This window comes from Talpa occidentalis, unplaced genomic scaffold, assembly GCF_014898055.3.
Source record: "Talpa occidentalis isolate TD23 unplaced genomic scaffold, MPIMG_talOcc4v2.1 talOcc4.10, whole genome shotgun sequence".
Lineage (NCBI taxonomy): Eukaryota > Metazoa > Chordata > Mammalia > Eulipotyphla > Talpidae > Talpa > Talpa occidentalis.
The window spans coordinates 104,855,184-104,876,620 of NW_023600993.1; the positions used below are offsets into that span (position 1 = coordinate 104,855,184).

The following is a 21,437-nucleotide window of genomic DNA, read 5'->3' on the forward strand; positions in this document are numbered from 1 at the left end:
GGGCAGAAGTCTCGGATGTTGGAATAAGCTGGAAGGTCTGGGAAAAGCTGGGGATTCCCTGAAGTCAGTTGGGGAGCAACAAGGCGATGTGTGGGCACCCCACAGGGTGTGAGGCCAGGCTGCGGGGACGCAGAGCTGTATGAGGGCTGTGTTGACGTGAGCTCTTCTGGGGCTCAGACGCCGAAGGGAGAGTCTCAAACCCAATCCTGCAAAACTCACCGAGAGGAAAATACCCCGGAATGGGGAACAGCAGCGAAATGACAAGCGGCTGACCAGAAGTGGCCTGGAATGTGGGCGTCCACTCTGGCCCTGGCCAAGCCACCTCTCACTTCAGTTACAAAGGGGGAGATGCGGCAGAGGGGACTGGGGGCGTGAGCCCAGGCCGCGCCTCTGGCTGACGTACCTTCATGGTGGAGCGGTGGAAGAACAGGAGCAGCAGCTGCAGGAGGTCACACAGGACGTAGCTGTCCTTCTTCTCGATCCCCATGATGTTGGGCAGGGAGAACGGCTTCTCCCTGCTGATGCCGGCGTACCGCTTTGTGGTCCAGGGCAGGAATCCAAACTGCGAAAAATACTTCACCACGATGGTGGCCTAGACAGGGAAGGCCAGAGAGACGTGTCACTGCGGACGCCCCAGTGAGCGCACACGAGCACACACACGCACATGTCCCACACGCTCCCCTGAAGGAGCAGACACCCAGGGAGACGCTCCGTGCATGCTAAGAGGCTTCGTGCATGGAGAGGGCCGTCTGGTCATCAGCAGAGCCTGGAGATTGAAAGGAAGGAAAAAGGCAGGAGCCATGGTGGACGCAGAGGGCGGCCCCCGCGACTCCAGGCTGCTTTCATTTCTTGGTGCTTGTAGCCCCTTCTAAGTTCGCCCGCCAAGTCAGCTTACGGGGGCCGACGCTCCCGCCCGCCCCTCACAGGCAGCCCCAGGGCGGTGGGGTAAGAGATTGTCTTTTTATGCTGAAAATGCTAAAAAAAGACTATTCCCATTGGCCAGAGAAAAGGGTCACCTGAAGACCCCGTCCTTCTCATGATGCTAGATGAGCAAAGTCATATGCGGAAGCAGGCGCCCGGGCCTGGGGAGGGCCTGCTGACGTGGGATGTTGCCGGCTTTCTGGGATGCCGTGCGGGGGGTGATGCCCGGAGAGAGAACTGCTCCCCATGCTACAGCTGAAGGTAGAGGTTCCTCAGTCACCTAAATAGTCTCATGCCTGGAGGGGACCCCTTGGGGGTCAGCGGGTGAGACCTCTGTTTGGAAGTGGCGAGGCACCTCCATGGGGGGGGGGGCAGTGGCCCCAGGTGCCTGCCGCCAGTGATGCCGGCAGCATGAGTGTGGAGAAGCAGCACCCTGTTCCCTCTGCAGGAGCAGGTGCACTGGGCCTGAGCTCAGCATCTCTGCTGCCCCGCACCCTCGGGCTTCCTTGTCTGTAAGATGAGGGTCGGGTTAGATGGGCCTTTCCGATTTGGCTCTCTGGTTCTTTAAGCAAAAGGTGTCTCCCTGCTGGTCCGGCTGCAGGGGGATGGCAAGCCGGTCCTCTGGTTAGTGGTGAGGGGCTCCTGCAGCCACTGCATGCCCGTTGCCCAAAAGTGGTCACGGGACAGGTTCAGGCCCCAGTCTGCCTTTCTTTGTCCATAGTTGACCTCATGTGTGGAGTCACGACGGGTCCTGTGGATGGTAGCTGGGCCTTCACAGGCCTGGGGCAAAACTGATGGGTTTCCCCTGAGGACTGATCCATCCAGTAGGAGTGGAGGGTTGTTGTGAGGCTTGAGCGGGTCTCATGGGGAAGAAGGCCCCCCACTGTCAGACAGTATTGCCCTTTCCTGCTGTCCAGCGAGGATCAGTAAGCACAGAGCCTGGTGGCGGGAGATGTGAACCCCAGAGTGACCTCAGGTGTGTTTTCTAGGCCCAGGGTCCCTTCTCTGCAATCTGAGCCAAGGCCTGCCTTCCAAATGTCCTGGCCAGCCCGGGATAAGGTGAGGGATGTGAAGGGAGATGGAACCACCTAGATGATTCAGACCAAGCCCTTCAGGTGTAAGATGACATTCACTAAACATCAAAGTCATAGGAATACTTTTAGGGGAATCAGATTCTGTTGGATTCAGCTGTAAGTAGGAAATCAAAACATCCGTTTCATCTTGATCTCCTAACTCTAACAACGCATTCAATAATAGATCTTCCGATTGGGGCAATCTACTTATGCGCCAAGAGATGTAACAGGCTTTATGAACTGTAAGCCTCCCAGTGGATTATGTATTCCTCATAGTGGTGCTTACTGGGGTGACTTGACAGAACCTTGCTTCCCACCTCACGATGCTGGGTTCAGAGCTGAGGGAGCAGGTCTTGAGGAGCCCCACTCACTGCTCCTTCTGGCCCAGGAGGTCCCCTCCTCCCTGGATGCTCAGGGGCGGTGGGGGGCAGTAGTTCATTCGGACAGGCTTATAAATGATGTGGTGAGAGAACGACCTAATGACTGGTGCTTAACTTTTGCTCTAATTAATTTCACAGACAGGCTATCTTCAAATTTACAAATGCATCCGAGTCAGAAAGTGCAGCAGAGAAAGAGCTGGTAGTAAATTATGTCCAAGATGCCCCCCCAATAAAATTAAATTAAAAAAATAGAAATATGCATCACCAAAGCCCACTTTGTGGACTAAGCCCACCGCGCATACTGTGTGAGCAGTGTGCTGGGCGCGAGGTGCCCAAGGAGCACCCATCTGACTCTTGAGAGCTAATGCGCTCTCCGAAGAGCTGAGCTGGGGGTGGGTGGGCGGCTGAGTGTGGGAATTCCTTTTTCTGGCCCTCCCCCTCTCCCACCACCTCCCTAACTTGATTCTACCAAGTTAGGCTGGAAGCCCCATCAAAGGCATGTGGGGGTTGGTCTGGTGATGGAGGGGGGCCCTCGTCAGCCAGTGGGACCTGGGTCTACGAGGACCCTCCCCTTGGCACCTACCTTTGTGTAGTAGGTGGCTGCCATCCAGAACCGTCTGGAGGGCCTGGGGATGGAAAGCATGGCCCACAGGAAGGACAGCATGGGGAGAACCATGGTGAGAATCGACGCCGAGAGCGTGTGATTCAGAATGATGGCGCAGTAGCACAGCAGCAGCGACCTGGACTCGGCCACCTGGTACAAAGCAAAGACCAGCCTGACCGGGCGCGGCAGTTTCCGGTAAAACCTGTCTGATTGCTCCAGCTCAGGGTCCCGGTGCTTCCTGGAGGGAGGAAGAGACCCTGCTGTGAGCCGAGGAAGGACAGGCCCGTGGCCCAGACCGTGAGAAACCCATCAGGTCAAAGAAACCCTTTCGTCCCACACTCCTCCAGGGAGCCGCCGCTCCCTTCCCTGCTGCTCTCAGCCACAAAGTTTTCTCTTTAATGGGCACTCCCAGATGCATTGACAATTCTATGTGATTGGCAAAAAACTCAGTCGCTCACTTTCTTTATGAAGTTTTCAAACAAGTAGTCAAGTTCAAAGGACGGCTTGCTTTGCCTCCTGGCTGCCGGCGAGCCGCCGCAGCCTGCTCTGCGCACCCAGGACGGCATTGGGTTGCCGCAGGAATGAGAAAACTGGGCCATTGCCTGCTGGCGTCACAGATCATTCTGGCTTTGGGACCCGCGGGCAGCCGCTGAGCCGCGCTCTGCAGCCAGAGCTTGCGGGGCGTCCTGGCTCTGGGCAGGTGGATGCACCGGCGAGGGGGCGGCTGTCAGCGCCTCTGCAATTTGTCTGCTCACTGTCTGCGAGGGACATCCTGCCTAGGTGGGGTCCCCTCATCCTCCTGCTGTGCTCCCTGCCCCGGCCCACCACAGCGACTGCATTACCGTCTCTGTGGCTTCTCTAGACCTCAGAGACACCATGTTTTAAAACCTTTGATGACCAATCAATTGCGTTCGTGTCCAAGGGTGTTCTAGATTTTAACAAGCAGCCTCATGAATTTTGATTCCAGACGCCTCTCATCTGGAATTTGCAGCCACTTGGGACCGTCTTGATGTTTATTCCTGCATTAGCTTTGGCAACTGTGTTGCTTTAACAAGTGTCTCAGCAGACACTAAAGACTTGTGCTTAAGACCCTGAGACAGAGGCGGAGGCACAGAGGTGGGCACAGCGTGCCCGTCCTTGCAGGGCTCACGCCGCAGAGAGCAGGGTAGCTTGCTGGCATGCAGGGGGCTGGGCGCCACGTCTGGGCAGGGCCCCTCAGGCTGGTGGCGTGCACATCAGAGGAGGCCAGGGAACTGCCCGACGCCTTCCGGGTTGAGCCGCTCTGAGCCTGGACAGCGGCAGTGGGGTGGCCCCACAGTAGCCCTGGCACCAGACCAGTGGGGGAGGAGGGGTGGCGGGGACCGAACGCACTGCTCCTGGACACCCGGCCCTCCCTGGCACCGAGGCAGCAGACAGTGGCGGCCACGTGACCTGGGGCGAGCCACGCATGCTGCGTGCGTCCTCTTGTGTCAGATGAGAATGGTATTGCTACCTCCCGCGGGGAGGCTGAGTTGGCTAATGGAGTTAGCTCTGCACACCGTGGAGGACACGGCCCGCCGGTGGCAGGAGCTTGACAAGGGCCACTGTCCCCGGCCTGATGGGCTTGACCTGGCCACATGGCCATCTCCCCGTTGCACCCTGGCAGTCAGGTACTGTTCTCTCAGCTGTGCCCTCGTGCCCGGGGACGGGACCGGGAGGAAGCCGGTTTCAGGGCAGATGTCCTTCCTTCAGACGCCCCGCCCCGCCCCGCCCCTCCCCTTTGCACTCTGGTGGGCGTGCTTGGGGCGCCTGTCTCATTCAGCTGGCCCGGGGACTTTTTTAAAGGGGTGTGTTTGCAATGTCACAGCTTTCTCTTGGATCACTTAGAATGCACAGAAAAGGGGCCCCGTCAGCATCCACCGGGGCGGCCCCCCGTTCCCTGAAAGCCCGGTTTCCCATGTGAAGAGAATTGCCGCCCACCCGCCTGGGCCCTGTGCCGTCAGCGCACAGTTGGCGGCATCAGCAAAAACGGTTCCTTTAACAGTCTGACAACGTCCTTGGCCCAAAAAACAGAGTCTTGACCTTCAGAGAGTCTGGGGTCTCACAGGGGACCCTTTTTACCTGCGGTCCTCCTGGGGCAGGGAGGCTCCCGGGAGTGGAGGGCAGCCTGCTGCCAGCATCAGGGGCGCCTCTGGGCCGAGACCGCGGGGGCTTCCGCCTTGGTCTTCCGCAGCCGTTTTGCTCTCCATTTCCTGCAGCAGTGGGGTGTCTTCCTGGTGGGGCTCCTGGGACCCAGGTGGCTTTTTGCTACTTGGCCCCTCGGCCAGCCCCTCTTCCCTCCTGGCCGGGGCTGCCTGGGGGGCCTCCTGCAGCAGGGCGTGGCTGCCCACGCTGGCCGGTTTCCCCTGCAGAGAAATTTCAGGTCTTCATTATTTTGGAAAATAAAGAATCAAATGAGAACAAGGAGGGGAAGGAGGATGGGTCTGGGAGTGTTCCTGTCCCTGGAGGGTGCTGCGGCGGGCAATTCCTTGTGAGTGCATCTCAGGAAGAGAGCTGGGGTCACCAAGGGGGGTCTCCTGCTGGCACAGATGACCCCAAGACTCCTTTGGGAGTTGTGGACACAGGTGGCAGGGCACAGAGGCCCCCGAGAGGCTCCGGTCGGGACTGCCGGGAGCGTGTGAGCAAGGGGTGGGCAGGGGCTGGCGCGGAGGCCTTCAGCCGTCGTCCCCAGGAGCTGATGCAAGGCATAAATCATCTGTCTGATTACGGAGTGACTTCCAAGTGTCAGGATGGAATAATTAAAAGAAATTGATAACGTAAGAGAAAGCCACGTCTGCCTGCCGCGGCGAGGCTTGCCTTGCTAATAGTTCGCCACCACACAAAGCGCTCCTCCCTCAAGGCCATGGCCACCATGGTGCTGTCCCTGCACATGTTGCCCAGGGCCTCGATGATATCATCCATCAGCACCTTCCCCAGCACCCAGGAGAACTGCGCCATGGCGAGGAGCCTCCGGGTTTTGCTTTCTGCTGGGAGAGGAGAGAACAAGAACAATCCACGGAGAGGCCTCCGGATGACCAGTGGCTGGTGACAGCACAGACCAGCTGGTGCCTTGGTCGATGCAGCCCTTGCAGACTGTCACTCTTTGCCGTAGTGCCCTGCTCCTGGAGACAGGGGCAAACCTAGCCACCCCAACCTGCCATGGAGAAGCTGCTACAGGGAGGCTCTGCCTGGGGAGTTCCCCCACACGACTGGTTCCTGCCTGGTGGGGGACGTGTGGTGAAGCCGAAGGGCAGCAGCGTGCCCCTGAAGGGCCGGGAGTGTCTGGATGCCTCTAGGGCTGCGTTGGCATTTGCGTGTGCACAGCTCCTCTTTACTGGTGCTGCCTGTCTCCTGGTGCCCGCACGTTTTTGTCCTGACCCTCCTGTCAGAAGGTCTCTTACCACCCTCCTCCTGCAGATGAAGGGGGACGGTAAGTCCTTCGCCAGGGTCCCAGCAGCTAGTGGGGTGGAGACGGGGGCAGCGGTCCGAGCCCAGCTGCCTAGTTTGCCCTGAAGGAAGGGTCATTTGGGGTCCTGGAGGGGAGGACCCTGTGCGCCAGGCAAGGGTGTGTCGGGAAGGGCTTGGCTGTTAGGAGGAACACTCCATGCCGAGGTGGTCCAGATTCTCTCCCTGTTAGACATTAAGTAATCAGTTTCCTTTCACGTGTTACGCAAGAGTGACGCTGGAGGGGCTGTCTGATAAGTCTCTGCGTTGGCCCAGCTCTGCAGACACGGTCCGCAAAACCACACTGACTCTTGGCCCCTCCCACGCAGCCAGGAGCCTGCCGCGTGACGGGCCGCAGAGCTGCGCCTGGTGCGAGGAAGGCGCGCTTTCTTCCAGAGCCATTTCGTTGATCACTAACACAGAACAGACACGAGTGGTCATCTGCAGAATGAAGCCTGTGGACCCGCCTGTTTAAGCATGGGCCCTGGCGAGCAGCCTTGAGATCAGGGTTTTTATCCTTGGATTAAGGATCCCAGATCGGGACTTCTTTGATCTCAAATTTGTGAAATGTGGGGGCGCAGGGGGAGACTGGCAAGCCTGCTGAGTTGCAGATTGGAAAAGGGGCTCACGTTAGACATTATCCAGGTGAGGACAAGGGTTTTGAAATTTTAAAGCATGTCCTTAATTGTTTACTGGCGCCGCCTCTCTCCTGGTGCCCGCACGTTTTTGTTCTGACCCTCCTGTCAAGTAGCAGGAGCGTCTCTTACCACCCTCCTCCTGCAGGTGAAGGGGGAGGTTAAGTCCCTAGCCAGGGTCCCAACAGCTAGTGGGGTGGAGACGGGGGCAGCGGGAAAGACGTGAAGGGGTTCATCAGCCTGAACACTGTTGACCAGATGCCACCTGTGGGCAGGGGTGGGGACGAGGTGAAACAAGCCACAAGAAGTGGAGAAAATGTGACAGGCAGGTGCCCCACCTCTGATGGTGCTCTGCGCTCTCCAGCCAAGGGGCTGCGAGCAAGTTCCCAATGGCCTTAGGGCGCACATCTAACCTTGACAGTCAGTCCAGAGGCCTTTGGTGTGGATGCCTGCCAGTCTTCCCCAGGCCCCAGGATACCAGCCTCCTCACCCTCGTCTTCAAGAGGGCGAAGCCCTTTGAGGAGACCCAGCCCTAACCCTCCCTTAGCACCCTGAGAGGGGCCACAGCGCCGGCCTGCCCCCTGGCGCGGGAGTCCGCTGAGGCCACGGGAAAGCCCCTTGACCTCCGGGGTAGGCTTGAGGCATCTCTGAACTCCATCGACCCCTTTCCACCTCCGAGGGAGCTTGTCAGGCTGAGCAACACGTTTCTCGTCTATAGGTTTTTTTTCTGTTGGGGACGTGGCGGGAGGGCTGCACATACCAGGTTCATCTGAATCCTCTGCTCCTGCCTCAACATCAGGCTCACAAGCTGCCAGGCTCTCACCTCCTGAATCACACCAAAGAAAAACAAAACAGACAGCCGTTGGACATTCCCGTCTGTTTTCCATTTACATTTTTGTGACTGTTCCCTCCATCCCAATAGGGGCGTCTGTGTCCGCAGCAGGCATGTTGGTGGGGCCGTGGAAATTATGGTTCGCCTTAAACATAAATAACATTGTGGGCACTTCTTGGGGTCACTGGTACACTGCAGGCATTAATATCTAACCACCTGATCTTCGTCACAGACGCTGGGGAAGCAGTCTGTTTGGGGAGGGAAGCCTTGCCAGTTTGTACTGGCTCCGGATGCATGCTCGTCAGGGTCCAGGGCTGAACACCAGCGAACGCCTCCCTTAGGAGAGACCGGGCACCCGACAGGCCACGCATTTATCTCTCTCTGCTTCTGGCCAGTGCGTTCCACAGCTCTAGCCATTATGGAAAACAGGCGTGGAAAAATGCATAGCCCTCCCCCACCCTCACCCCCGATATCTCAGACTAACAAGTCGGCCCTTCAGCAAATACCCCATTGTCCGAGCTGTGTGGGCCACCTCCATAATGCCCCCCTTCACCAGTGCGTATAAAAGGTCCCCTATGCTTCCTATACGCGCTCATGACCTCATCTTTCCTGCACGGCCCACTTGCCGTCAATGGGCCCAGTCACAAGCCAGCACTGTTTGACCCAAGTGTTTCCTACTTGACCATCTGTTGATCAGAGTCACCACACAGACCCGTTCTGCCGTCGACGCTGCCTCCACCGCGGCGCCGCTGGTCCTGGTCCTGCTCGTCCCTCTCCATCTCTCCTTCGTCCCGCCGCCTCATCCTGAGAGCAGACTGGGAGCTGTTGGTCCACGCGTCGTGTGCGAGCTGCGGAGACAGCCGTCAGGGCCCGCTCGGCGGGGGCAGGCGCTGTCGGGCCCAGACCCTCCTTTCCTTGCTAAAGGTCGCGCGATCTAATTAGCAGCCGCGCTAACTGTGTGCTCCCGCCGCCGGCACGCCTTCCACCCCGAAAATCAGGCCAAGGGAGGCTAATCAAGGGAGATGGAAAATCGATGTCATATTTGTTCCAAGTAATTTCCTTTCAGAAGGGAAAGGCCTCTTAGGAGTGGTTGGTGAATTTAAAAGATGTTTAAAGTTGCATCTGGACACGGAAACATCAAAGTCAGCCCCGAACGGAATTTTGCTGGATGATCTCGCTCCTGGTTCCCGGAAAAGTCAGTGCTGCTTGGTATGAAGGCTAAAGCAGGGTGACAGCCTCTCGCGGATCTGCTTTAAGTAAGCCTGGCTTTGCCAACAAATTTGCAAAATGAATCCCTGAAGACAGGAGCAAAGAGTAAGTAACATATGGGGTGCTTTCCCCTTCCCTTCGTACTGTGCTGAGTCATGACTCTCAGCCAAAGCGCACACAAGACAAAACCTGAAATACTGAGGTGCAGCAGAGACGCAGCGGTGAGGCGGACTGAGATGTGTCTTCAAATGACTTGTCCCGGTGCCTGGCGCACCCATGGGCGCAGCCCCACCCCCGCCCGCTTGGTTTTGCCGTGGGGTGACGGTGCCGAGGGGTCCTGCTGACCCTGGAGATCAGCTGACCGGCTCCTCAAGCTCCACCACCTTCCCGAACCCTCCCTCAGGAGCCTGCGGCCAGGAAGGCAGGGAGGGGCGGGCGGCCGCGCCCGCGCCCACAGTGACAGGCCCGGAAGCAACACTCGTTTTTTTTATAACTAGAACATCCCCGGCGGAAGTCCCGTTTCAGGACCCTTGTTCTGCAAAACCTGACCTACTGCGTGCAGTGTGCTTGTGCCTTTGGCGCACACACTGGTGTTGGGTGTGTCTTTCCGAAGCATAGACAGCTCGCAGGCAAGGGTGCCCCCTTTGCTCAAGCCCAGGAGGCGTCCGGTGCATGGAGGGGCGCGCAGGGGCCCCAGCAGAGCGCATTTACCTGGAAAGCTGTCTTGGGCTTTGGCCGAAGATCTTTCATTTCTCCCTGGCTTCCTTCCGCCTCTTCCTCCTCGCTGTCCGTCTCAAAGAGGCTGTAGCTGCCCTCCTGGACCACTGGGGACACGTCCAGGAAAAGAAATTGGACACACGCCCTTTGGCCCTGGGTCCAGGGACTTTGCGTGCTGAGCGTCTCAGTGACCGGTGGGCATGTTGTCTCCCACACGCTTTCCTCCCTTCTCCAGCGGGCGCAAGCGCTGTGCAGACAGGCTTGCTTCTCCCTCTAACTAGACTTAAATGATCTGTTAGTATGGCTGCTTCACATTAGACCCTGTGGATTTCCGTCTCCTTTTTCTGTCCACCTAGGTAGCCACATAACTTCCAGACCTCAGTTCTTGTTCAGCTGCAGACACTCAGCCGCTCAGCAGGCACCAGTCATGGAACGACATGACTACCCTGGCACGCAAGGGGCGCTTCTAGCACCCCGTGGGCGGCAGCATGGGCTCCTGCCACCTGCACGTGCTGCTGGTGTGCAGGGACAGGCATTTCCTGGAGACTCCTGGGCCTGCTGAGGGTCGCCTGGCCTAACTGCCCCCGTCCTCAGGCTCTGAAGGGCTGTGTGCCCCGTGGCTGTGAACACGCCCTAACTTACTGGAAGGATGCTTCACCCAGGGCTGCCACCACTTTTTCGCCTCTTCATCGTCCATCTTATGGAGGTCATCTAGGTAGAGATGAAACCCAGAGTCTCTTAGCACCGCCCCCCTGAACTGGGGTGGCCACTCAAAACGGGACTGGGCTCAAATCTACCCATCTGAAGAAACTGGAGTCAACGCAGTGACTGTTAACCCTCCCTTACAGAATTACTCGTGTGGAGAAAGTGATTAGTAAAAATGAAATTTAAAAAGGAGATGGACAAACAATGTAGAATAATAGGCCGTTTTAAGGATGTGCAGATCTGTCTGGCATGAGCCCTAACAAGCTGTGCTTCCCTCTCTTCCAGAAGGTTCCCCAGGAGACTGGGCCAGGCCACTTTGGGAGACCAGTTCTAATGGTTTCATGAACTTGCAAGCACTAAATGGAATCTCTCTTCTTAAAAGCACCATAATTCAGTCTTGCCACTCATTCACACAGTGTGTCCTCCAATTAGGAAGGTTAAGTCATCGATCTCGCTCTGCATATAAATTGCAGATAAAACAGACTCTCTCTCAGCAGTTGACAGCTAAGGGATGACATTATTTTCTTAAACTCTTTCAACCAAAAGAAAGAGAAAATCCAGTCCAGTTTAAGGATTGCAACTTTAGAAAGAGTTGTGTTGGGCAGTGCCATTCTTTTGCCACCTGCCCTTTGGGGGAGGCGCTTTTTGAAGGAAAAAAAAAATCAACACTGGAAGGCAGCAAATGCGATGCCAGTCATCCCGGGCTCTGGAGCCTGGCTGGGTGCAGCACGCTTCTGGAGCCGGGCTTGGCTGTGCAGTTGGGAGAGGAGCCCTGTGGCTCCAGTGTGGAATCTGAGTGTCACCTCACAGCACAATTCCAAGTCTGGGCTCCTCAGATGCATCCGGCAGAGGCGCTGCCGTGACGCCGTGATTCTGGGGAGAGACGTCCACTTACTTGCTGGTGCCTGGGTGACTTGGGGGTGGGAGCTGGGGGCGGAGGGAATGTTCCCAGACCCCTGGGGGCGGGTCACCTCCAGGTGCTGCGCGACCAGGGCCAAGCTCACCTCCCTCGCACACGCGCCCCGTGGCCTCCACACCGCTCGCGGGGGCCTCCGGACTCCTGCAGGCTTGCTGCCGGGCCTCGATTTTCTTTTGCTTCTCTTTGATTTTATCCATCCTGGCAATTGAAGACACACTGATAGAACCATTTTCTCTTCCACCACTTGCCTTTCCCCCTAAAATCAGGGGCCAAGAAAGAGCTTCCCAAACCCTGCTCCCAAGTTTCCTGTAACTAAGGGACTGCGTCCACACCCCTGTCCAAACTCCAGCACCCCTGGGGCCAGTGCCCGTTCTGGAGGCTGCACGGAGCTGATGTGAGAGGAGGGCTGAGCCGGGCACAGGCGCGAGGGGCCTTTGCTAACCCAGATGACTGCGCGTAGAATGTGGTCTCGGGTGGGGCGTCTCGGTGGGCTCACAAAGCTTGGGAGTTCAGACTTGAGCAGGTAACCAGATACCACCCTACCAACTCTGTCACGCACATGCCCTGATGTCTCCAACATGTCATTTTTGAGCTTGACTTTAAGTCAGTTTTGTTTCTTAAACTTAGTCTCTTCCTAAGCAATAATAACCTGGAGGTCACTTGCTTGGGGCGGGGGGTCTAGATATTTCCCCACTACGGTGCGTTCAGTTGAAGAGTGTAAGCTTTAAGTGGAAAACACATTCATCTGTGTTCCACCTGAAAGCTTCCTGGGTGCCACTGGGGTGCTCTGCGGAGGGACAGGGCACCGTTTTGCTGGTCAGATGAGCGGGTGGTCTCCTTTGCCAGAGACAGCTCAGACCCAGGAAGGCAAAGGAGCGGCCTTCGGCGGGAACCGGGGTGTAGCCAAAGCTACAGGAGTGTCAGGAGTACAAGCGTCCCTCCTCATCTGGCAGCTACGTCTGTTAGCGGGTCGCCCCAGGGAAAGCTCATGCCCCCATCACGCTGAAGAGCCTGCCTTTGTGTTCTGAACTCAAAGAATCAGCCTGCATTTCTGCTCCTCCGTCCATGGATTGGCCCACAGCGAGGGCTCATCAGGGCCACATTCCCGGCCGAAACGTTCCCCCCCCCCCCCATCCCCGCCCTGGCTCTTTCTCAGGGAAACTCAAAATGAGCAAGGAAAAGGGGCCGTTGGTGCCAAGAAAGGGAGAAGCACTGTGGGCAGGGTCCGGCCTTGGGCAGGGCTGTGCTTCCCGGACAAAGAAAGAAGAGCCAACTTAACTGTTTCCTGAGGACCAGCCGGGACTTGATCTCTTCCTCCGCAGAGAGCGCCAGCGCCTTGCTTTGCGACTGCTCCAGTATCTCAGCGCCCCTATGTGCAAAAACAGTCATTCGAAGAAATCATCTTAGTGTCGGTGACATCTCTGTGGGCTCTGTTGGTAAAACCGCATTGTCAGGCTGTGCACCCGGGTTCAGGATGAGCCATGTCATTTGGACAAGAGGGGCCTGTGGCCCGCCCCACGGGACCCCGCCTCTCCTCTCTCTCCGGGGCCCGGGAACCGCCGGCGCGTAAAGGCCAAGTTCACTGCAACAGGCGACAGAACTGCCTGGAGACACTGTCGTCGGGCAGGTGTGAGGGTGAGAGGCTACTGAGTTCGAGGGGACACAGCCTGCTCAGTGCCTTCTCGGACTTCTAGGGCAGTGTCTGCTGAAAGGGAGGAAATGAACAGTGTGATCTCCTCGAGAGTGGATCCGCCTTCCCTGGGCAGGGTCCGCATATAGTTGACGAAGGGGACCAGCTCGGGCTCTTGGGTGGTCCGCTCACTATCAGAGAACTAGGGTGGAGACTAAGGCCGTGCTGGGCAGGGGCTGCCCAGATGGGTCTTTGGCCCTGAGCCCTGTGGCTCCCTGCAGCCATGGGTTGCTGGCACTCGCCATCGCTCGGCAAAGGGAGCAGCCAGCCCGTCACCCTTGCCCGTCCTCCGTATGTCTCCCGAGACCTCATGGCCCCAGTAGTCAGCAGCACCAAGAGGATGACCGGAGCCAGACTTGGGAGGCCTCGGCAGGGAGGGCTGGCCTCAGTCCCGCTCCATGTGGCCCAGCTCAGCAGCCTGCTGAGTCAGTCACCTGCTGAGCCCCAGCTCTTCCCCGTGTGGAGGGAGGGCGTGGAGGCGGTCTGAGCTGCTTTTGACTAAAGGGTCCTTGCGTCCAGGGGTGCCCCAGCCATCTGAGGTCTTCCCCCGGGTTCCCGGTACCTGTGCGCTACTGCTTTGGCGGCCACCTGATCGGCAACCACGTAAAGGTGGTAATAGCTCAGGAAGATGCGTCGCTGCACGAGCAGAAAGGCGAAACACACAGTGTCCCAAAGAATCCCTGCTTCCTTCTCTGGGACTTCACAGGCCTCGTCCTCAGGGAGGGCTGCGAGGAGACAGGGAGAGCAGCGTCTCGTGGCAGGCTGGTGCGGAAGACCCACTTCTCTGGGCTCTTCTGGTCTTTGCTCCTCCCTCCCTCCCCTCCTCCACAGTGGCCAGTTGTCTGGGGAACTAGGGACAAGGACGCCCCTTCGCACCAGGCCCTCCCTGGAGCCGTAGCTCACCCCCTCCCAGCTCCTTGAAGGCCCTCAAGCTCAAGCTGCCCTGGCCTTCCCTTTATGGTGAATGGCAGTGGCTAAGCGGTGGGGCGGTCAGGGTGGGCTTGTGGAACTTCCCTCTCAGCCCCTCACAGGGAAGTGGGCCCCACTCCCCTGCAGCCACACCATTAAGCCCGGCGCTCAGGCTTGTCTGTGGGGATGAGCGCTGCTGCCCACATATTTTCTTGACATGCTAAGAGAGGATGGAGGCCCAATTGCAGATGTCACTCAGAGGCAGAAGTTTAAATAAACATGCTTCTGCTTTTCCTTCATTCTCAAGGGGAAGCGGCGTCCGCTCCAGCGGGGCAGAACTCAGCTCTTCCCTCTCTACACAGGCCGGGGTCTGGAGAACTAGCAGCGAGGCTGGCATTTCCTCAGCTCTGGAGGCGCTGCTGGCAGGGTGGGCGGAGCCCCAGGGCCAGAGGCGCGGGAGCTGATCTCGGGCAGAGCTTTGACGGCTCACCCGAGCTCTCCCTTTTGGTTTGGTCTCTTGGGGTTTTCCCCGTGAGAGATGTTTACCCCTTTCCACCAGGGTTTCCCTCCACATCCCTTTAAAGCGTAGACTGACGAAGCACGGGGGCTCTGCACCCTAAGTCTTCATCTTCATCATAACGTCTGTCGTCAGCAGTTCAGGAAGAGCTGGCGGCATTGGGGGGGGGGGGGCTGCGCGTTGGTGGGATGGGGAAATGGGAGCTAATTTCCTTGCTGTGCGCTGGTAACAGTGTGGGCCACACGCGTGGGTGTGCGCATCCTGCTCCCGGGTGGCTTGGTGAGAACACGTACGCGCAGTTGCAGATAAAGCAAAGAGGGCCAGAAACACCACTGTGAACTTGGGGTTGGGCACGTGGATGCCCGTGGTGCTCGTAGTTCACCTTTTCTGGGAGCTCGACTTCTTTATCCTGGTAAAACAGGCGCGGTTCTGTGCCACTGTGCTAGAGCTGGTGAAAGAAGTGGGGCCTTACCTAAGTGGTATCCTCGCACCGTGCAGTACATGCCGAAACTGTGGACCAGCCAGCAGTGGGAGACAAGCAAGGTCTCCAGGTAGACACACGCGCCAACCTGCAACAGAGGAGAAGCTCGGAGAAGACTCACCACCCCTTGTCCGTGCACCCAGCCTGGCCTCACTGACCACACTGTCCTTCGCGGTCTCCGAAGTTGTGACTGCGATGTGCGCGTCACTTTGAAGGGCGGCATTTGGCTATGTAGCCACAGGGGGCTAACTCCTCCTCCCCCAGAAAACGGCGGGGGCGGCGCGTAGCTCCGAGGCCACGGGAGCATCTTCTCTGTTGATGAGGACTGAACTGAAGGAGTAGAGGGGCTGTGAGCAGTGGTGTGGGGAGAGTGGCCCGCACCCTTTACTTCGCCCCTCTCTGCTCCACCCAGAAAGCCACATGGCCCCAAAGGCTCCTTCCTGCTGTGGCTTTTATAAAGGGAGGCCTGGTGGCCGTTGGGAAGATGACAACCTAAGATGCATCACACTAAGGACACCGCCCGTCTCTCTGCCCATGGAGGCCAATAAGGTTAATCTGTCATGGGACTGTCTCTCTTTCCAGAAGAGCTACTTTAGCTGACAGGCAATCACTTAGAAGTTTGGGGGCAACGAGACTACTGTTCTGAATGATGACCCGAAGTTCTGGGCCCTCCGGGCGGGGGGGGGACTCCCTTATGCCAAACGAGCCTTGAGTGCTGGTGGCAGCTGCGGGTGAGCACAGCAGATCAGACCAGCTGCTGGTGCCGGCTGAGCTCTCCGTCTCTGTCCTCATCCTCATGGGGCTTGTGAGTCTTCCAAGGCCGAGGGGGGCACAAGGAGGAGTGAGCCAGATAACCTCTTGGGCCCCTTCCGGTTTCCACACACATGAACTTCCTAACCTCTGGACTGTCGGGTCAGTCCACTTTGCTCATGTTACTCAACATGCACTGGCCTCGAAGGGCACGTTCTGCACAAGAGACAGATACCGGACTTGCCAGGCGTGACCTCTGGTCATGGGCTAGGCCATAAAGCTTGCTTTCTCGTGCACTTCCGCACCTCCCCTCCCCCCGTTCTCTGCAACGTCAGACGCTGCTCCGAAGAGCAGAGGCTGCGTCTCTCCTGGCGTGCGAAGGTCATTTTACATTTTCCCACCTTTGGTAAACATATCTTAGAAGAAGCCCTTTTAAGATGAACTGTTGGTTTTGGCAGTGCCTTGTGTAGAGTATTAAGACAGTCAGGCTAGGAGAACAAAGAGCGGCCTTGAGAGACGGCCTGGCCATACCGACAGGAAAGTCTTCGCAGCTACCACCAGCACCGAGTAGGCGATCAGGCGATCCCACGGCCGGAGAATGAACTTCACGGGCTTCAGGAGGAGGTGACTTCCTTGCATCATGAAATAACCAAAGGCCACCAGGTACCCGGCACCCAAGATGTTGATCCGTGTCGTTCCCGCAAGAAACAGCAGGCCAAGCACCAGCCAGAAGTGGTAGCGGAAGATTGCGACTTTCACCATGTCCAGGTAGGACCTGAAGATGGGAGAGGGGTGAAAAGCAGAGATGGGGCCACCTGAGGACACCACGGCCTCACCTCCACCGGCGCACGCAGGAGGGCGGCGAACTGCGGGGAGCAGACCTGGCGAGCGGAGACCGCACTGGCTGTGGCCGGGGCTTTGCAAAGCGCACAGTCCGGTAAGCGCCACAATTAAGATACATTGTGTTTCCATCACCCCCGAAACCCCTGCCCTTTGTAGCCCGGCCCCTCCCCCACCCTCTAGGCGACCGCTTGTGGTTTTCTGTATAGCTTCGGCTTTTCCAAGCTACATGAGGGGCAACAGGCCGGGCGTCGCCGTGTGGCTCGGCAGCGCCGTCTCGCAGCGGAGGGCTGGCCCGCTGGGCAGGCCACAGCTCGCCCGCGCCGGCTCTGGACGCGGGTGTCTCTGGCCCTCGGCGGCCGTGAGCAGAGCCGCACGAGCTCGTGTTCAGGGTCCGCGTGGAACTAAGTCCCCGCCTCGCTCGGTCAGCGCGGAGGACTGGGGTGGGTCAGGCGGCGAGCATGCATTTAGCGACGTGAGGAACTGCCGCTCGGCTGCCAGAAGGCCCCTGGTGTGCCCCGCCGGCAGCGCGGGCTCCCGCTGGGCGCTGCTTAGTGGGGTCAGCCGTCCTCACAGTGTGTAGCCGTGTCTCGTTTTCATTTTTAACTTGTTTCCCTAATGACTGATGATGTTGCGCGTCGTTTCAGAATAAGCCTAATCTCATTTTTTTTGCCCATTTAAAAAAAAAATTCGTCGTTTTTCCTGAGCTCTAAAATTTCTTTATATATTCTGCATACAAGGCTTTTTCAGCTATATGTCTTGCAAGCTTTTCTCCTCATCTGTGGCTTATCTTTAAAACGTTATTAAATGCTCTGTTAAGTGTTCTGTCTTTTGAAGAGGAGAATTTTTTTTTTAATTTTGATGAAGACCAACTTAACACCTTTTTCCTATTATAGCTCATACTTTTTGTGTCCGATTTTTTAAAAATATTTTATTTTATATAATTCTTACATCATTTTTCATCTTTGCACATTTTTCGTCTTTGTGTCCGATTTAAGAAATCTTCCTCCTACCCAAGATCACCAAGAGTTTATCAATTTTGTAGCACATAATGTTCATGGAAGCTTTTATTCACTAGTTCCAAGTTGGAAACAACCCAGATGTCCATTAAATCATCGGTGGATAATCAAAGTATGGAATGATCACTGAGACGATGGAATACTGCTCAGCAGTCAAAAGGAGTGCTGTGCGGAGACGTGATATGAAAAGGACTGAGCTCAACAATAGGATGAGCAAAGGAAGCCGGACACACAAGAACTTACCACACGCTTCCAAGTCAGGGAAATTCTAGAACTGAGCAGACTAGTCTGTGATGAGGAAGTCAGCTCAGTGGTTGCCTGGGGGCAGGATTGACTGGGAAGGGAATGAGGAAATTTCTGGGCTGGTGGAAGTGCTCTGTCTTGCTAAGTGTTCCTGGAGATGGATTGACTTGTAATTAGGATCTAAATGTTTCTCTATCTGAATTACATGTCTTTTTAAGTTTCTTTTAATTAAGAAAATCATAGTAATTTCTTCTCCAAAGGAGGCAGTTCTCAGGCCTGCCGCGCCGAGAGGGGGTGAATACGGCCCACCCACAGGGGCCAGGGCCAGGCCTCGGCTCCTACCGGCAGAAGACGAAGTTGGGCACAGGGCAGAGCTGGGTCAGGTCTTCCGGCCTTAGCTCCCGGCTGATCTCCATGTTGTCCCCGGCCCTCACTCTCATCCACAGCTTGTTCTCATCCTCAAACACCTGCCACTGCAGGGAGGCGGCGAGGAGAAGCAGGAAGTCATCTGCGAAGACAAAAGGAAGCGGTCGCGCCTCCCGGCCTCAGCTGTGCGCCCTGGTCTTGGCTGCCTGACGCTGGTCTCAGACCTGCCCCCTGCAAGGAGCAGCCAGGCGGGGCCCCTGGGGTGTGAGGCCGGTGCTGTGGGGGCCAGCTCACCCTCATGTCGCGTGGAGCACCTGGACCAGCTCCTTGCCGGGGGACGCAGGGCCAGGACACTGGGTCCCCGGAGCGTGGCGCACCTCCTCTGCCCCCACCCTGTTCAGAGAGGGGCCCACAGCCGCGTGTTCCAGGCGGAACTGGGCGCCGAGGCAGGGGCTGTCGGCTCTGGATCGACCGACGGTGGGTGGTTGGGCGCGATGAAGAATGGATTTTGTGGGGAACAGGCTTGAGGGTGGAGAGGAGAAGCGGCGGCCGCCACGAGCACTGGCTGTTGCTCCGCAGTCCTGAGGAGGGTGGGCAGGCGCCTAGAGCCCCCCGAGCGCGCCCTCCCCCCCCCACAAGTGCTGCCTGTTGGGACACGTCAGTGCTAACTCTCAAATCTAAATTTTGGAAGGCCTTTCTCTTAGACCACATTTGGAAATCTCATTTGCAAATCAGCCATTTTATTTATTACCTAAATCTCTGGTTTTTAAATCATCTGTTGGAAGTCCTGCTCCCCCACCCCATCAGAATAATGCTTAGGAATTAAAATTCCCTCCGATGCAAGCATTTTTTAATTAGATGGAGACCTTGGAACCTGGTAACTATGTTTCTTTGCTGAGTACCGACTGGGGATCACAAGATGAAATGGAGAAACATCGGAAAGAAGGTTGGCAGCGAGGAAAGACTAAAATGGCACTTGGCAGGCCCTGGGCGCTCCACCGTCTGCCCCATCTGAGGTTCCCGGGGCAGGGAGGCTCCCAGACACCTTGGTACTCACAGAGTAGCAAATTGGCATCCGGCTTCTTGGCAAAGTCTGGAAGATACAACCACTTAATGAGGTTTGACTGTATTTCTGTGCTTGTGGTTCTCCATGGGTAATCTGTAAAGGAAGCGCAATTTTCTTTTTGTCTTCATTATTTTTCTGAAGATCATTGAGTCGGTGTTCTATTAATGCTTCTTTCAAATTACATGGAATGACTAAGATGTCGGATAGGATTTCAGGGTCAAGAAAAATAATTAAAAAAGAAGGCTGAGAGGATGCTGGAACTGCTTCAGGAATTCTAACAACTGCCTGCTGGGGAGCCACGACCCCACCTGCTTTGTCGTGTTTGGGGTCCTTCATCTGGCCTACGTTCCATGTGGGGGGCTGACAGCTTGTGATCTGAGGTGGGACCCCCCCCCTCGGGGCTTGGGAAGCAGTGCAAGGGCATGGCTGTAGCATGACAGCAAGGTGTGGGAGCAACTGAGGGCCTTGTTATCAGCCTGGGGGGGCGCAGAATGGGGGTGTGACTGCAGAGGGGAGGCGATGAGAGCAAGCGAGGAGGGAGGGAGAGAGGAAGAAATGAGAAGAGGAAGGAAAGAAGAAAACAGAAGAGGAGGGGAATGGAGAGACGAGAGGAGGAGGAAGGAAGGGACCTGGAGAGTCACGGGAGCACCCTGGAGACAGCCGCGGGGCGTGTGCCAGGAGAAGTGCCCAAGGAGAGCGGAGGTTTGAATCAGACTCTGGGCAAGACTTTTGGGTCTTTGCTGTGCTGGGATAATGTGACCCAAGGGAATACTCCCAGGGTCCACTCCACAGGCCGAGGCCCTTTGGCCACTACCAGCCAGAAGTGGCGACGTCAAGAGCACACCCCCATCCCAGCCCTGTGCCTGGGCCGCCGCCTCTGTCCAGCGGGCTGTTGGCTCCGATGGACTTGACCAAACAGCGTTGCCCAAGGAGGGCTCAGGCAGCCCTAGCACACCCACGGGGAGGTGGCACTGCACCTCCTCTCCCCCACCCTCATTTTACTTGCTTTTAGGGTAGAGTTGAAGTGGTTCTCCTTCACAGGCCAGCCCGCAGCTCAGTGGGGCCGACTCTGCTTTCACACTCTGTCCATCGGCCCCTTTCCCCTAGGGGCTAGCCCAGCTCTTTCCGAGGTCCTTAATGCAGCACCCCTCTTAGCAAAAGGAACCCCAGCTCCCTGACATAACGACACCCAACATGTGAAGAGCAACGTTGGCATTTGCCAGCATCGGCATCTCCCGCAAAGAGCCCTGTGGGCTGGCAGGGGTCTGGCTCACCTGTGCAGAAAGCAGGCGGCATCCCGAGGCACAGAAAATACTGAAAGATGGCGAGGGTGACGAGAAAACCACAGTAGCGGGGCCATATCTCAGCAATGGCTTTTCTCCGTCGAAGATTCAGCAAATAAATCAGCCAGATGACATGGACGAGGGAGTAGAAGTCCATGCGCTGTCCTATGGCGTTGAGGGCGGCCAGCAAACACAGCTGGAAAGCAGGGCGAGAGAGGGGCATGTCCACGCGCCTTGACCAGGGCAGTGGGGACGGGGTGGCCCTCTCACTCCCTGGTCTGGACGCCTGTTGAGATTTGGGGGACCTGGGGAGTGGGGTTTAATTTGCTTTTGCTTTATTGCTTTTACAGAGTACCCTGTAGCCCAGAAATTCATTACAACCATTTGATATTAATTAGCAAAATGGGTAAATTACAAGACCCAATTTGTCAAAGGCTGTCCAGAGAGAAGCAGAGCAGCCTGCCAAGCACGAGGTGGCGAGGAGGCTGGGGGTGCTCTGAGGCCAGCATGGCGGCTCCATGGGACTCTCGGTGGGTGGAGACTTAAAAAGAAAAGCAAGCAAGGCCAGAGGCCCTTAAAAAGCTCCCCAGCAGTGAACAGGAGGGACTCCCTGCTGGCCAGAGATGGGCAGACTGAGCGTCGCGAGGACATCGGGGCCACAGCTGAAGGGGTTGAGACGTTGAAGACTCACTGGGCGCCCCGGGAGCGGCCCGCAGAACCAGCTCCCTGCTTTGAAAATGGTAAACTTGAAGAAAAAAAATCAAGCACTTTTCTGGCCCTTAAGAAAAAGAGCTTTATCTCAGGGATACTGAAGGG

At 56.9% G+C, this 21,437-nt stretch overlaps 1 protein-coding gene across 1 annotated transcript in view; it reads right to left on the reverse strand.

Annotated features, from left to right (window-relative positions):
- LOC119237703 (piezo-type mechanosensitive ion channel component 2-like) overlaps window positions 1–21,437 on the reverse strand; it is a 54,707-nt gene that overhangs the window by 22,554 nt on the left and 10,716 nt on the right. The window contains exons 13-27 of the mRNA XM_037501652.2: window positions 20,613–20,817; window positions 18,249–18,414; window positions 16,336–16,579; window positions 15,046–15,142; window positions 13,710–13,872; window positions 12,737–12,826; window positions 11,543–11,655; window positions 10,476–10,544; window positions 9,828–9,940; window positions 8,620–8,755; window positions 7,836–7,901; window positions 5,814–5,983; window positions 5,079–5,362; window positions 2,958–3,216; window positions 404–592 (exon numbers count right to left, since the gene is read on the reverse strand). Coding sequence (XP_037357549.2) covers window positions 404–592; window positions 2,958–3,216; window positions 5,079–5,362; window positions 5,814–5,983; window positions 7,836–7,901; window positions 8,620–8,755; window positions 9,828–9,940; window positions 10,476–10,544; window positions 11,543–11,655; window positions 12,737–12,826; window positions 13,710–13,872; window positions 15,046–15,142; window positions 16,336–16,579; window positions 18,249–18,414; window positions 20,613–20,817 — 2,364 coding nt within the window. The remainder of the gene's footprint in view (window positions 1–403; window positions 593–2,957; window positions 3,217–5,078; window positions 5,363–5,813; window positions 5,984–7,835; window positions 7,902–8,619; window positions 8,756–9,827; window positions 9,941–10,475; window positions 10,545–11,542; window positions 11,656–12,736; window positions 12,827–13,709; window positions 13,873–15,045; window positions 15,143–16,335; window positions 16,580–18,248; window positions 18,415–20,612; window positions 20,818–21,437) is intronic.